The 14,288-nt window shown below is 40.4% G+C and overlaps 1 protein-coding gene across 1 annotated transcript; it reads right to left on the reverse strand.

Annotated features, from left to right (window-relative positions):
• Nucleotides 1-14,224, reverse strand: LOC139740577 (threonine synthase-like 2). The gene is made up of 8 exons (XM_071651164.1): nt 13,932-14,224; nt 12,698-12,892; nt 8,956-9,102; nt 6,813-7,031; nt 5,307-5,452; nt 4,121-4,246; nt 2,059-2,189; nt 1-274 (listed from the first exon to the last, which is right to left on the reverse strand). Exons 1-8 carry the CDS (start codon nt 14,158-14,160, stop codon nt 1-3), a joined length of 1,467 nt encoding a protein of 488 aa, XP_071507265.1. The 5' UTR covers nt 14,161-14,224.
• Nucleotides 14,225-14,288: the final 64 nt, after the last annotated feature.

The following is a 14,288-nucleotide window of genomic DNA, read 5'->3' on the forward strand; positions in this document are numbered from 1 at the left end:
TCATAAAGGGATAACGCCTCCCTCATACAGGTCGCCACGGTTGCCCGCCTCCCTTGCCATTGTTATGGCGATGACTCGATTTCTGAGGACCTTGTCCCAGTCCTCACCCTTGTCCATCCTGGAGACTCTGGTTGGGAGCGAAAGCCACCGGTCTACCTCCTCTGACGGCACTGTCGCTAGGTGTGCTGCCCCCATTGCTTCGGGAAACTTTGCAGGAGAGGCTGTTGCCACACAGAGCGAGATGGGTGGAAGGTCTGCTCTGGGGTTGGAAAGTCTAGTGTTTCAGAAAAAGAGAAGAGAAAAAACATCATACAATTGCATCAAAGAGGAAAATACTTTAATGTTTCAGAGTTCCTAGCACCAGTACAGATTAATTCTGCAATACAAGTGCACTCCTACAGAGATTAGCAAAAGACAGTGTAAAGTACATGTGCTTTCTTGTGTCATGATTTTTGTTTCCTTTCATGCCAATCTTTTACCAAGACAGCATTATTTGTCTTCATTTCATTGAGCAGTTAATTGAATTAAGTTATTGAGTCGACAGGGTGAAAGCAAGGAAGTACATAAGTTGCATTTTCTTGTAATGTACACAAGGAAAAGTAGAAATTACGCGGTGCGTAACATATGTCCCCGCCGGAAGTAGCATTTTGTAACAAAATGTGCAATATAGGTAAAAAATCAAGGTCAAAGGTCAAAGAAGTCAAAGGTCAAAATTCTGTGTAGAAGTTTTGAAGCCCTCACCTAGTGCCATCACATAAAGCAAATGGAATCGAAATTGGGTTAGAAATGGCGAAGGAGTAGCATTTTGTAGCCAATGTACAATATAGGTCAAAAATCAAGGTCAAAGGTCAAAGAAGACAAAGGTCAAAATTCTGTGTTGAAGTTTTGAAGCCCTCACCTAGTGCTATCACATAAAGCAAACGGAATCGAAATCAGGTTAGAAATGGCGAAGGAGTAGCATTCTGTAGCAAAATGCACAATATAGGTCAAAAATCAAGGTCAAAGGTCAAAGAAGTCAAAGGTCAAAATTCTGTGTAGAAGTTTTGAAGCCCTCAACTAGTGCCATCATTTAAAGCAAACGGAATCGAAATCGGGTTAAAAATGGCGAAGGAGTAGCATTTCGTAGCAAAATGTACAATATAGGTCAAAAATCAAGGTCAAAGGTCAAAGAAGTCAAAGGTCAAAATTCTGTGTAGAAGTTTTGAAGCCCTCACCTAGTGCCATCACATAAAGCAAACGGAATCGAAATCGGGTTAGAAATGGCGAAGGAGTAGCATTTTGTAGCAAAATGTACAATATAGGTCAAAAAATCAAGGTCAAAGGTCAAAGAAGTCAAAGGTCAAAATTCTGTGTTGAAGTTTTGAAGCCCTCACCTAGTGCCATCACATAAAGCAAACGGAATCGAAATCGGGTTAGAAATGGCGAAGGAGTAGCATTTTGTAGCAAAATGTACAATACAGGTCAAAAATCAAGGTCAAAGGTCAAAGAAGTCAAAGGTCAAAATCCTGTGTAGAAGTTTTGAAGCCCTCACCTAGTGCCATCACATAAAGCAAACGGAATCGAAATCGGGTTAGAAATGGCGAAGGAGTAGCATTTTGTAGCAAAATGTACAATATAGGTCAAAGGTCAAGGTCAAAGGTCACGACTGAAATTCTGTGTAGAAGTTTCAAAGCTCCCATGTAGTGCTATCATATAAAGCAAACAGAATCAAAATTGGCTCATAAATGACAGAGAAGTAGCAAATTGAAGATTTTGATCACACACGGACGCACACACGGACACACGGACGGACGGACGGACGGACACACGGACGGACACACGGACACACACACGTACGGAGCCCGTTTCATAGTCCCCTGCTCGAACTCGTTCGGCGGGGACAATAAAGAGACACACTACAAAGGGATGTCTTCAATTTAAGTCACTGGTATAAGAATTATATCGATATGAATACTCTACAAAAATCAAACTGCAAAACGAGTCTAAACTTTGTATTTCTAATGCTTCTAGCAATCATACATGAATGAACTTTGTAAACTATAATATTGAGTTTTGCACCTGTTGAAGTAGTACGAAACAGCGACAGCCGAGTGCGGACAGAGTGAGTAGGCGTCCTCTTTCCAGCATCGCTGCATGGTGGACAGGACCACGGAGTCATCCACTGCATACGAACTGATTGTCTCTCTTATCTTAGGAGAGGAAAGCACATACAGAGAAAGTGTGTAAATTATGTCGTGCAGCCTCTTCTTCTGCTTAACCCTATTTCAACTGGGGGGGGGGGTCAAATTGACCCCCCCCCTCGACATTTTGCGCCACGATTCCACAACGCGCAAAGATTTTGCCGGGTCGTTTTGTGACTTTTTTCATTGAAGTCTCCCGCATATTTTGAGGCTAAATTTGCGACGTCCAGGTACACCGTTCTGAAGTTACGTAATGTTTTGCATATGCATGTCAACCCGAAAACGGCTCAAATTCATGATATTGTGTACAAATCCAATGCAAATTGTGTTTTTTGGTTAAATTGATACAAATTAGATTATTTCAACTTTTAACCATTCAAATTAATTGATTCTAGTGTAGATAAGCTTGAAAAAGTGCCTGCAACAAATTTTGGCAAAAAACGATAGAAAACAAAAGGTCGAAAAAACAATGAAATACATCAGAAATTAACAAAACAATAAAAAACAAAAGAAATTGATTTTGATTGTGTTATTTTTTTACAAGAATATTGTTTGATGTGTCTTGAGGAACTCCGACAAAAAAATTTAGCAATCCTTCAGTCTTTTAATGGAGTTATAGGTGAAAATATGATTTCATGCATACATTTGCATAATTGATTTATTAAATATAGAAAGCCAATATTTTTCTATTCTATGACCATGTAATCTTATAGTTGACATCCGGCTCTATCTTTAGGCAAAATTTTGCAGCGATCGCGCGATCGGCAACCGAGATCTGAAGGGGGGTCAAATTGAAACCCCCCAGTAAAACCTTGGTCACAAATAGCCCTTAAAATAGGGTTAACCCTCTCTGGGCCGGGGACTTTTGAGAGTGTGTACAATGCTATGCGGTTTTCGGTGCAAACTGGCACTCTAGGCACACAGAGCGTGAACTGATGTCCATGATCCACAATATCAGCTCATTACAACATGAGAGATGTAGATATTTTTTTCCCCGACAGGTTTGTTAAATTACAGATCAGCAGTTGCAATTTTACAAATTTCATTTGTTAGAGGGAGACAAACTGAAGAAAATTCAAATCTCTACCTTCATCCCTCTACTTAATATTCTCTTGCATTCATCAGAGATATAAATTTCAAAAACACCCCTCCATACTTTTTTTATTCCAACACCTAGTAGGCTGCAAGAAAACCTTTGCGATTCAAATCCTATAATTTTCACGCACAAGCATGCTTTCACAATAGCAGCAGCCATATATTTCTGAAACGCTGATCCTCACAAACAATTTATTCTCAAACGTGTAACAAATATGCATACTTCTATTCAAAAGTGAATGAACTGTATGGCATTCCTATTTCCTTCACAACTACCACTCAAAAGGAACTTTATTGTGAACTGGGCACGATAATTTATGTGGCACACTGAATACAGAATCACCTTAAATGCTGAAGCCATCATACCTAACAAGCTAGCACTGACCCTCTAGGAGAGCTAACTGATAATTCTATTACAAGTATCAAGATAGAGTCCAGGGCAATTGGGAAACCCTAAAGGTGGATATTTTCAAGCGAGTAATTTTTCGCGCTCGGACAGGTAAGATGATTTTCGCATGTTTTTGATTCCGCAGAATTGGGACACTAACAACTGGAACGTGTGGTATACAAAAATATTTGAGAGCTTTTATTTTCGCGCTAGCTTCTGGTTGCGCCAAATGCGCGAATATTTCCACACCGCAAAAATTTTCACTTTTACAGTAGATCAGTTGACTGAGAAGATCCTTATACTAAACCTTGTCAAATATATCATCATATCAAATCTATTATGAAACAATTGATAATATTATTGTGTTTTTGTTTCTAAATGGGGATGTTTTGCTTCATGTGGGTTAAAAGTCAAGAAAGGAGAAGCCAATGCATTGCCCCGCAAAGACCATGCCTACCTTTTTCCAGAGCTTGGTGTCTATAGATGAGTGTCCTTCATCTTCAAACTTTCTCATGACATCATTGATGTGGTTCACATCTCCTCCTGAATACAGCCACAATACTCTCTCCCAGTTGTATGGTAGCTGCAACGTGAAATGAAAATGCCGACACAACTATTGCAGCATGATGTGGGAAAAATCAATGTGTTCTAACTTGAAGGCAAGATTATTATCCCTTATATATTTCCACCTCCCTGGTATGATCGAGCTGGCATTCAATGCATTGTGTAGACAAAAACTTTTGTGTGCATTTTACTTTTACGAATCTTGGCTCCTTGTGAAGTTTCATGCTTGCAAAATTTTCAGGTTTTACAGTAATCATATCAACCCATTCCATACAAGAACCTGGTAGCCCGTGTATTAAAGTCTATGGGGATTTCAGAATTCAGTATGGAATGGGTTAAGGTTGTTCCCTCGGCTGCTGTCTATTGAGTTATCTCTGATGGGTATATGTAAGTGGTACACTGACATAATTTGTGAGGGGACAGGCAAGGAATGTGTGTCATTACATAACAGGTTGTAATCTAGTTCAGTCTACAGATTGAATGAATATGGACAGTGGACTTTGATCGCCAAATGCAATTTATGTTGGGCAGTTACAAAATACAGATAAGTTGTTGATAGGAAACTCTTTTTAAAGGGGTAATTATCCTAGGTGTTACACAGAACCATACTCACTAATATGTAAATTACATGATCCTGGACATAATGGACAATGGGTAGGCTATTTCCAAAACATAGTGTATTAGGCTGATGGACTCACACATGTGTATAAATATACACACATAGACTTGCCCCACAAAATTGCAAATTTCATATTTGACCTTAAACGTTGATGCTAACGATTGTTGACTTATTTCTCCTTCTTTCTTTTTTTTTCAGCCACTAATTTGCCCTGTCATACTTCATCCTTAACAGCAAAGCAAAACTCTGATGAAAAAGGGCATGACACCAACTGAAATTTCACATTGATTACAAAAAAAAAAAGAAAAAGCTGGATAGATGGACAGGAATGAAACATGATGGCATCAATGTGGAAGTACAAGGACAACTTTCACCCTGTTGTACTCACTGGCAAGTTCTCTGCATATAATGTCGATGGCAAAATTTGAGAGGTGGCTCTGGATGGGTTAATGAACTTTACCTGGATGTCGATGGCAGGTGAGAGAGTCTGGACGACCTTGCCCATGGAGTAGTCATTGTTGTTCAGCGTTCTGTGCACGATGTCATTGCTGTTGACTGCACACACAATCTTGAGAGGCAGACCCATGTGCTTAGCAATGCTAGCAGCTACAGGATCAAAGTACATTGCAAATAAGACATACAGGTTGTGAGCACACTGCCATTTAGATTTGGTCCATGAAATACCAGGCATCAGAACTTGAAGAATAGCATGACTTATATTCATGCACAGATTAAGTGAAAAAGGTTCACTGAATGCACATTATCTGTCAACAGAAAATATATATTAATTGGTGAAATCCTTCTATTCAGTTCTATGCACTTCTATTCAGTGAGGATAAAGTGCCTTGCGCAATATCAAATTAACAGTGGCTACTTATACAGCTCACACAAGTACAGGTCCACCTTTCAGTGCTCATGGCCATTCACAAAAAATGCATGTACAAACATAAAAGAGCAGGGAAGAAAAACAAACACAATAGCAAGCAAAATATCAACATAATTCTCTGGGACATGATAGATTACAGTTATGTAACTGCTAATGTCAGAGGAACAAATAGGTTTCATAAAACCTATTTGTACCTCTCACACATAATATAGGCAGCATACTGTATAAGCTGTTATTTTCGTGTGCAGATATTTTTGCGAATGAGCAGGTCACAGGACATTTCCGCGAGACTTTTGTTTTCGCGAATTGACAACGAGGCTCTACATACATTTAAGCTAGTATCTCACCAACGGAGACGTCTCCGCGACGTCTCCAACTTATCAGTCGCAGCAGTCGCGGAGACGTCTCCAACATAAAAATGTCTTACGGTCTCACCAAGGAGACGTCTCTGAGACGAGTTATGGCAGGTGTCAAAAAAATTCAAATATAATGGAGCCGGTGCAGGATCACCTGACTTGATCTAGGCAGGATGTCAGCACGCAGATAGGTCACATGGTTTTTAAGTAGGTCAAACTGCGTCAAATAGAGTTGCGGAGATGTCGTGGAGACGTCTCCGTGACCTCTCACCAGTTTTTCTGGTCTCCAGCAGGTCTCAGAGACGTCGCGGATATGATTAGTCTCCACGACGTCTCCGCGACTGATGGAGACGTCTCGGAGACGTCGAGGAGACTTCGCGAAAAATCGAACATGTTCAAATTTCTTGTGACTAACTGGCGACTAATCGGACACTCTGTAATTTTCAGGAGACGTCTCGGAGACGTCGTGGAGACGTCTCTGCAACTAGCAAAATCCAGAGTCGCGAACTAGTTTCAAGCCTGGTGAGATACCCACTTTACTTGTAGCCTAGCTCACAACAATGTTTTTGCATGTTGTTAAATTCGCGATCCAACAGTGATTCACGAAATTCATGAAAATTAAACCGTCGCAAAAATAGCAGCTTACAGTAGCTACTGCCAACGGACTGACAACAATGAACAGTCTGAGATCTCTTCAAATGAATTCTGTAAATTTTCCACTTACCAGTCATATTTCCTCCAGCCCCTGTGGGGATGACAACTTCGACCTCTTTGTCACAAGATGGGCAAACATTGAAGTAGCCAAAGAAGAAGTGGATGATATGACCCATGACCCGACCCCAGTTGATGGAGTTCAGCGTTCCCAGGTTATGTCGGTCCCTGAACGGAACATCTGTGCACACGGGTTTGATAACCACGTCGGTGTCGTCGGATGTCCCATCAACTAAAGTTTGATTAGAGTTGACAGATTTTGGCATGAGCACTTGCTTGTAGATCAGAGATATCCCAGTAATGTGGTCATCTTCCCAAGAAAGCATGTTATAACACAAGACTCACAGTCATAATAATGTACAGCTCAGCAAGTCTACATTTTCATTGAATTATAGAGCAAAATATAATAAAGGTGCTGCAGGCATTCTACAAACTTTTCTAAAAATATTAAGGAATATATATTTCCCTTAGGCTGAGTCCATCAGTATCATTTCTATAAGCTAGTAATTTCATCACCGTGCTACAAAACGTATTTCTAGTTGAAATTTGATAAAAAACTAGAAATTGGTGCTCGGCGGGTCGCACAGCCGAGCACATGTATCCCCCGAACCCACAGCATCATACATCATCGCAATATATAGAGCTCATACAGAAATTCCATAAATGAATACAGTTATCATGGCAACAATGATCCTGCTCACATTTTGCCTCTGGGTACCAAATTTGATGACAATAATATGATGCAGCGGTGTAACTCTGCAGAGCTCTAGCAAATTTGAAGATGATCATAGACAAAATGCAGCCAGTAGAGTGCTCACAAGGAAATCTCTGCTATTTCCACAAAAATTCTTGTTACCATGGCAACAATGTCTCCGCCCACACCAAAAACAATAGGCGGCCTTGCTTTACCATAATGGACCTTCATGCCAAATTTGAAGATGATTGGAGAAGAAATGCAGTCGATAGAGCGCTCACAAGGAAATCTCTATTTCCACAAAAATTCTTGTTACCATGGCAACGATGTCTCCGCCCACACCAAAAACAATAGGCGGCTTTGCTTTACCATAATGGACCTTGATGCCAAATTTGAAGATGATTGGAGAAGAAACACAGCTGGTAGAGCGCTCACAAGGAAATCTCTGCTATTTCCACAAAAATTCTTGTTACCATGGCAACGATGTCTCCGCCCAAACCAAAAACAATAGCCATCTTTGTCTTACCATAATACACCTTCATGCCAAATTTGAAGATGATCGAAGAAGAACTGCAGCCAGTAGAGCGCTCACAAGCAGACCCTATTGAATTTATCTTTTCATGTATAAAGACGGAACAAGCGAGGGCGACATCAACAAAAACCATAGGCCTCTTTATCTTACCATAATACACCTTCATGCCAAATTTGAAGATGATCGAAGAAGACCTGCAGCCAGTAGAGCGCTCACAAACAGACCCTATTGGATTTACCTTTTCATGTATAAAGATGGAACAAGCGAGGGCACCATCACCAAAAACCATAGGCATCTTTGTCTTATCATACTACATCTTCATGCCAAATTTGGAGATGATCGAAGAAGAACTGCAGCCAGTAGAGCGCTCACAAGCAGACCCTATTGAATTTATCTTTTCATGTGTAAAGACGGAACAAGCAAGGGCGACATCAACAAAAACCATAGGCCTCTTCATCTTACCATAATACACCTTCATGCCAAGTTTGAAGATGATCGAAGAAGAACTGCAGCCAGTAGAGTGCTCACAAGCAGACCCTATTGAATTTACCTTTTCATGTATAAAGATGGAACAAGCAAGGGCGCCAACACCAAAAACAATAGGCGTCTTTGTCTAACCATAATACACCTTCATGCCAAATTTGAAGATGATCGGAAAAGAAACGCAGCTGGAAGAGTGCTCACAGGGAAATCTCTGCGGCGGCGGCGGATGCGAACGGGGCGCGACGAGGCCAAATCCATAGTACGGTATCCTCCGAACTCTGTTCGGGGGATACAATAAGGAGCTTACAAATGACTGCAAGAAAGTGCCCAGTCCCTTTTAAATAATAGTTATTCAAGTTATTCACTAATAATCATTCATTATTTTACATAAAATGACGCAAGGAAAGATGGCTGTGATGACGACATCCACTCATCATTGCCCTTCACCTGAGAAAACATGGATGTTCTTGTCAATGGCGGTGAACATGGAGAGCTTCTGGAGCCTAGCACACTCAGGGACAAGAAGGACCAGGTCTATGTGGTCGAGACCTCTCACAGCTTCTATGGCTGCACTACCAGTATCACCCGATGTTCCTGTGAATAGACAGTATGTTATAGGAATATTCTCATTTACTCTCCGACACAGGACCAGACATATTTCTACATCTAACACAGCACACAAAATAAATATAGAAATGTATAGTCAACAACCGCCCCCCCCCCCCCCAAAAAAAAAAAAAATGTAAAAGGGCATTCTAATCAAGACATATAAAGCATGAGACACTCCAAAAAAAAAAAGTAAATTGTATCATGTAAAGGATCATTTGACTATTGATGCAGCATAGAGCTACATGTGTAAGTAGTAGCTCCATGGTTGCAGAATGCATTCGATCATCTACAGCTGTTTGAGAATTACTTTCAGGAACATCAGAAGTACATGAGAGATTATCAGACATTGTTGATTTATAATCTTAAAGCTGGTTAATTGGACCTCTGCAAACAAAATTAATCACCATCTTCAAAATATTTCAGAGAGTGTATGGTGTAAGTGTATGGTGTGTGTGTGTTTACATACAATTCTTTTAAGAAAAAAAAAAAGGTGCTAAAAACTGCTTATCCAATAAAAGCAAAGCAATGCATGGAGTAAAATGAGTGAAATGGAGCCTGAGCTACATGTACCTATCCTAGCAGAATCTTTGGCAGGGGCAACCTAACAAACATAAAAACTGAACCAACACTTAAAATATAGACAGTAACAACATAACAATTCACTATCTGGAAGGGGCTAAGGATACAAAACAATGTGCACAAAAAGGCGGTAGCTTGGAAGTCAAAAGCAGGAAGCCACATTGAAGAAGGAATACACCAATGGAGTGAGCAAACACAAAGGAATAGTTTTGATCCAACAGTGATGATCACTAAGCTCAAAGGTTGGCAACCTGCAAAGGATAAAGCTGGATGGGGAGGCAACAGCAAACACTATCAGGAACAAAACAGTGATGATGGGTATAAAAAGGTGTGAAAGAATAGCAGCAGAATTAGTGAAGTGGGGGGGGGGGGGGGGAGGGAGCTACTGGGACCAAACTAGATGTGATGTGGCGAAAGAAAAGGAAATAAGATACAAGTGATCAGTGACATGATTCTTCTTGGGGCACTGAATCTCCAGCTACCCGTCCTGACACAGTCTGAAGCAGCAGACAGAAGTTCTACAGGTCAAATGGTACCAAGTCGTCTCCCCTAGTAGAGGAGACAACTTGGTACCATTTGACCTCATGACAAACTCCTAACCTTTCTTACTAAAAAATAGGGATGATTTGGCTCAAAAGTAGGAAAGAAAAAGCAGTTCCCACAAGAGTGTGTAAAAAAAATCATCAAGAAAAAAAAATTATTCCTCCCATCTTCCATAAGAGGCATATAGTACGGATTTTGTCTCATATTTTATTTTTCACACTATACGCCTCTTAACCCATTCTTGATGGGAACCTGGTATACCAGGTTCCCAAAATGTAGACAAGAGTGCCTGCATTTGTGGCCTAAACTCATGTTTGTGTTATACTGCCAACATAATATGGCTTTAATAGAAAGATTAGAGTTTCTTCTATGAGCATCTGTTTCTCTTTCTGTATGAAATTGCTATATCTCAGTATCATTTACTTTTTTTTTCTGATGTAGTTTGCACTTGTTTGGCTATAAAACTTGTATGAAGATGTAAACAGCAATCAAGGCTGAGCTCAGTATATCAAAGTGTTGCACTGACCCCATTCAGGAGACTCGTTTTGTGTAAACATAACAAAAGAGTCTGTCGATGGGCAAAAAGAATCGCGGTTGGGGCATTGAAGGCTCTTAGAGGAATGGGTTAATACCTTGTTGAACCCACAAATGTAAAAACGCCCACAAATGTAAAAACGCCCACAAGTGTAAAAATACATCGCCCACAAATGTAAAAATCGCTCACAAATGTAAAAAACACCACCCACAAATGTAAAAAATTTCAACCACAAATGTAAAAACGACAGCGCCCACAAATGTAAAAAATGCCCACTAATGTAGTAAAAAATTCAAATATCAACCACAAATGTAAATTTTTTTTTACATTTGTGGTTGACGTATTTCTACTAAGTGGGCGTTTATGTAGACCCTCATTTCGTGGGTCTTACCTGCTACTATAGACGCGCGCTATTTAATTGCATGTATTCCGTGTACTGTGACCTGTCGCAGCCGATCCGTTTTCAGTTACGAGCGACATACGGGGACTGGAGCTCTAAAACTAAGGCCTTAATTGTCACATCGTGTCTGGGGAAGCCTGCGGGTTGACTTGCGGGGAGGTTTTTTGTTTTTTGTTTTGTTTTTGTTTTGTTTTGTTTTTCCTCCGGAGCTCCCCGCAGTGGTGTTGGCCCGCACTAGTACCCGGAGATGCGCACGCAAGTCTGATTTGCCAGTGTCGCTGGTCATCTGCGTGCATGTTGAGGGTCAGTTACTGCCTCTCTGCTGGTTAGTTGAGAGTATAATAGACATTCTGTATGACTTTCTGCCATTTCAAATTACTTCAGAGGGGTTCCTTTGCAGATAAGTCAGTCCTCAACCGCCGCCCAGAAACAGAAACTTGCAGGAAAACATACATACACATACACACACACACGCACGCACACACACACACACACAAACAGACAGAAGACAAGCATGTTATCACAGTAGTACATGCAACGATACTCCATGGCAGGAGTCGGCATGCAAATAGCAGGTAAGTGGCACGCGTCTAGCAGGTAAAACGTGTACACATAATTTTACAAGAAGAGCACTGCTATCTTAGAGAAGTGAGTCTATTTATATCAACGTACTATAGTACTCGTCGTTTTTACATTTGTGGGCGACGTTTGAAATCATTTCTACATTAGTGGGCGTTTTCTACATTTGTGGGCGATGTTACATTTTTACATTTGTGGTCGATTTTATACATTTGTGGGAGATGTATTTTTACATTTGTGGGCGTTTTTACATTTGTGGGTTTAACATACCTCCCTTTGTGAATTAATTTCATTTTATACATCTTTCAATAATCATCAATGAATAGAGACAACCTTGTCCCACCATGTCCTTTCTGCTGGACTGAGGTGCATTGCTACACCTTGGAGCATGCTTCCTAATCTACAATACATGTATAAAGTTTGGAGGTATCACTGAATGCAAATATAAAAGCTTGGCAAGTGCCTGGACACATACAGGGTCAAGTAAGCCATTCTTCCACCCTGGCAGCCAAGACTAATAATGCACATGAACATTGATATTGCTCACATATAGTAGTTATTACTATTGGCATATGTGCTTTCCATTATCACTGTAGATCCTATTGTTTGACTATCATAATAAGGATGTATCCTATGCTATTTACCTGCTGGTGAAATAGATAATTAATAATAATGATGGTAATGATGATGATGATGATGATAATGGTAATGATGATGATGGTGATAATGATAATGATAATGATAATAACTTACTAATTATAATAATAATGATGATAATAATAATAATAATAACAATAATATAATAATAATCCAGTATGTATCCAATTAATCAATAGTCAAATCATTGAGCATAATATGACTATGATAATCAGTGTACTGAATGTTTACAGTAATAACTAAAAAAATATGACAAAGTAACTCAAAATGTGAACATTAATATTCACCAACAATGAGGATGATATTCTTCTTTCTCTTTGCCAAGAAGTACTGCATGAACTGGGCCAGTGACACCATGGACAGGTCCTTGAAGGAGAGCGTTTTGGTGTGGAAGAGCTCCATGACGTTGAGATTGTTGGAGAGTTTCGCCACGCGCAGGACCTCCGGGATCTTCAGCTTGGCCATGGCTCGATCCACAATATCTGGAATAAAATGTATCATGGCTGATAATATCAGGGGCCTCATCAAAGATTCTTCCCAAATGGGGGGGGGGGGGGGGGGGGGGGGTGATGGGGTCATTGACCCTACCAACCATGTGCACTTTCCCCTTCCCCACAGTATGCGTCAAGTTCGTGTCATATGCTCCGTCCATCGGATTGGAGAACTTACCAGTACACCTGACTCTTCTTGTCATTGTTCCAAGACTGTGTGCTCGTTCTACTGGGAAGGGTTGGCCATAGCAGCTAAGAGGTTTTTTGTTTTGTTGTTGTTGCTGTTGTAGTTGTTGTTGTTGAAATGACGTTACAGAAAAATGTCCCAAGTCTGCTCCTGAGGTATTCTTTTTTTGCATGCCAGCATCCCTCTAAACACATCCTTTTGACCTTAAGTTTATGACATTGGGAACCAACAATATACAACATTCACTCACTTGAATCGCTGGGCACTTACAACTAACTTGAATATCAACAAATTCATGTGTGATACGGTACCGTATAGATCTATGTATTTTCTACAAGATTTTTCGACATGTTTTGGTCCCATGAAAAAGAATAGCTAAGAAAACAACACTGGAATAATAGAGGCGGCATAGAGGAGCAAACATTACTAGATGTTAGATGTGGAAACCAGAGTCACAGAGATACTCATTACTTAATTGTTTAAAAATTATTCATAGAGGAATTTGCATGAGGCATGCTACACATTGAGGAGCACATTTCATAATCATAATGGTGGGAATGAATGCACCTCCCTGCTTCCTCCATTAGTCATACATGCATAAGTACAGTGTCACTGTCTCACTGTATGTCTATGGTTAATTCACATTTTTACAAATATCATCATCATCATCATCATCAGCTACATGCTACATCATCAATCATCATCATCATCATCATCATCATCATCGAAAACCAACATTGGCAACAAAAATGGGGATCAATCTCCATTCTGTCCCATTATCAACATGAGAAAAAAGCAGGCAATAACAGTGTATATGACGGATCTAGACGAAAGTTCCATTACCCTCCAAGTTTGCCAGTGGTACCTCATCCTCGCCCACAAACAAAGGGAAGATCCTTTTGCACAATTCGGGATACGAGAGCTTGGACCATTCTAGCAGCGTGCCCCGCGAGACTTGCGGGACTTCTTCGGGGATGAGCAAGCCACCGTCCGGCAGATAGCCCGGCGTAAATATCGCCTCTTCGAAAGAGAATTTACCGAACTTATCAGTTCTTGTCCCTACGTATTTCATGGTGGCTGGGTCTACGATGTACTACCAGCCAAACTTATAAGTGGCTTCTGAATCGATCGGCATACAGTACAGTGGTGACTATTTTTCTGAGCTTTCACGGCCTTTGATCAACCCCTGTTGTATCCGCT

The sequence above is a fragment of the Diadema antillarum genome, unplaced genomic scaffold, assembly GCF_040938485.1.
Source record: "Diadema antillarum isolate AM-2024a unplaced genomic scaffold, OU_Dant_1.0 seq00000861_RagTag, whole genome shotgun sequence".
Taxonomy (NCBI): domain Eukaryota; kingdom Metazoa; phylum Echinodermata; class Echinoidea; order Diadematoida; family Diadematidae; genus Diadema; species Diadema antillarum.

Coding starts and splice junctions, on each gene's coding strand:
- LOC139740577 (XM_071651164.1), bottom strand. CDS start 14,160: ATGAAATACGTAGGGACAAGAACTGATAAGTTCGGTAAATTCTCTTTC. Junction 5,453..6,812: donor GGCTGGAGGAAATATGACTG/GTAAGTGGAAAA, acceptor TTGATCCTGTAG/CTGCTAGCATTGCTAAGCAC. Junction 4,247..5,306: donor CACCTGCCATCGACATCCAG/GTAAAGTTCATT, acceptor TTCACGTTGCAG/CTACCATACAACTGGGAGAG.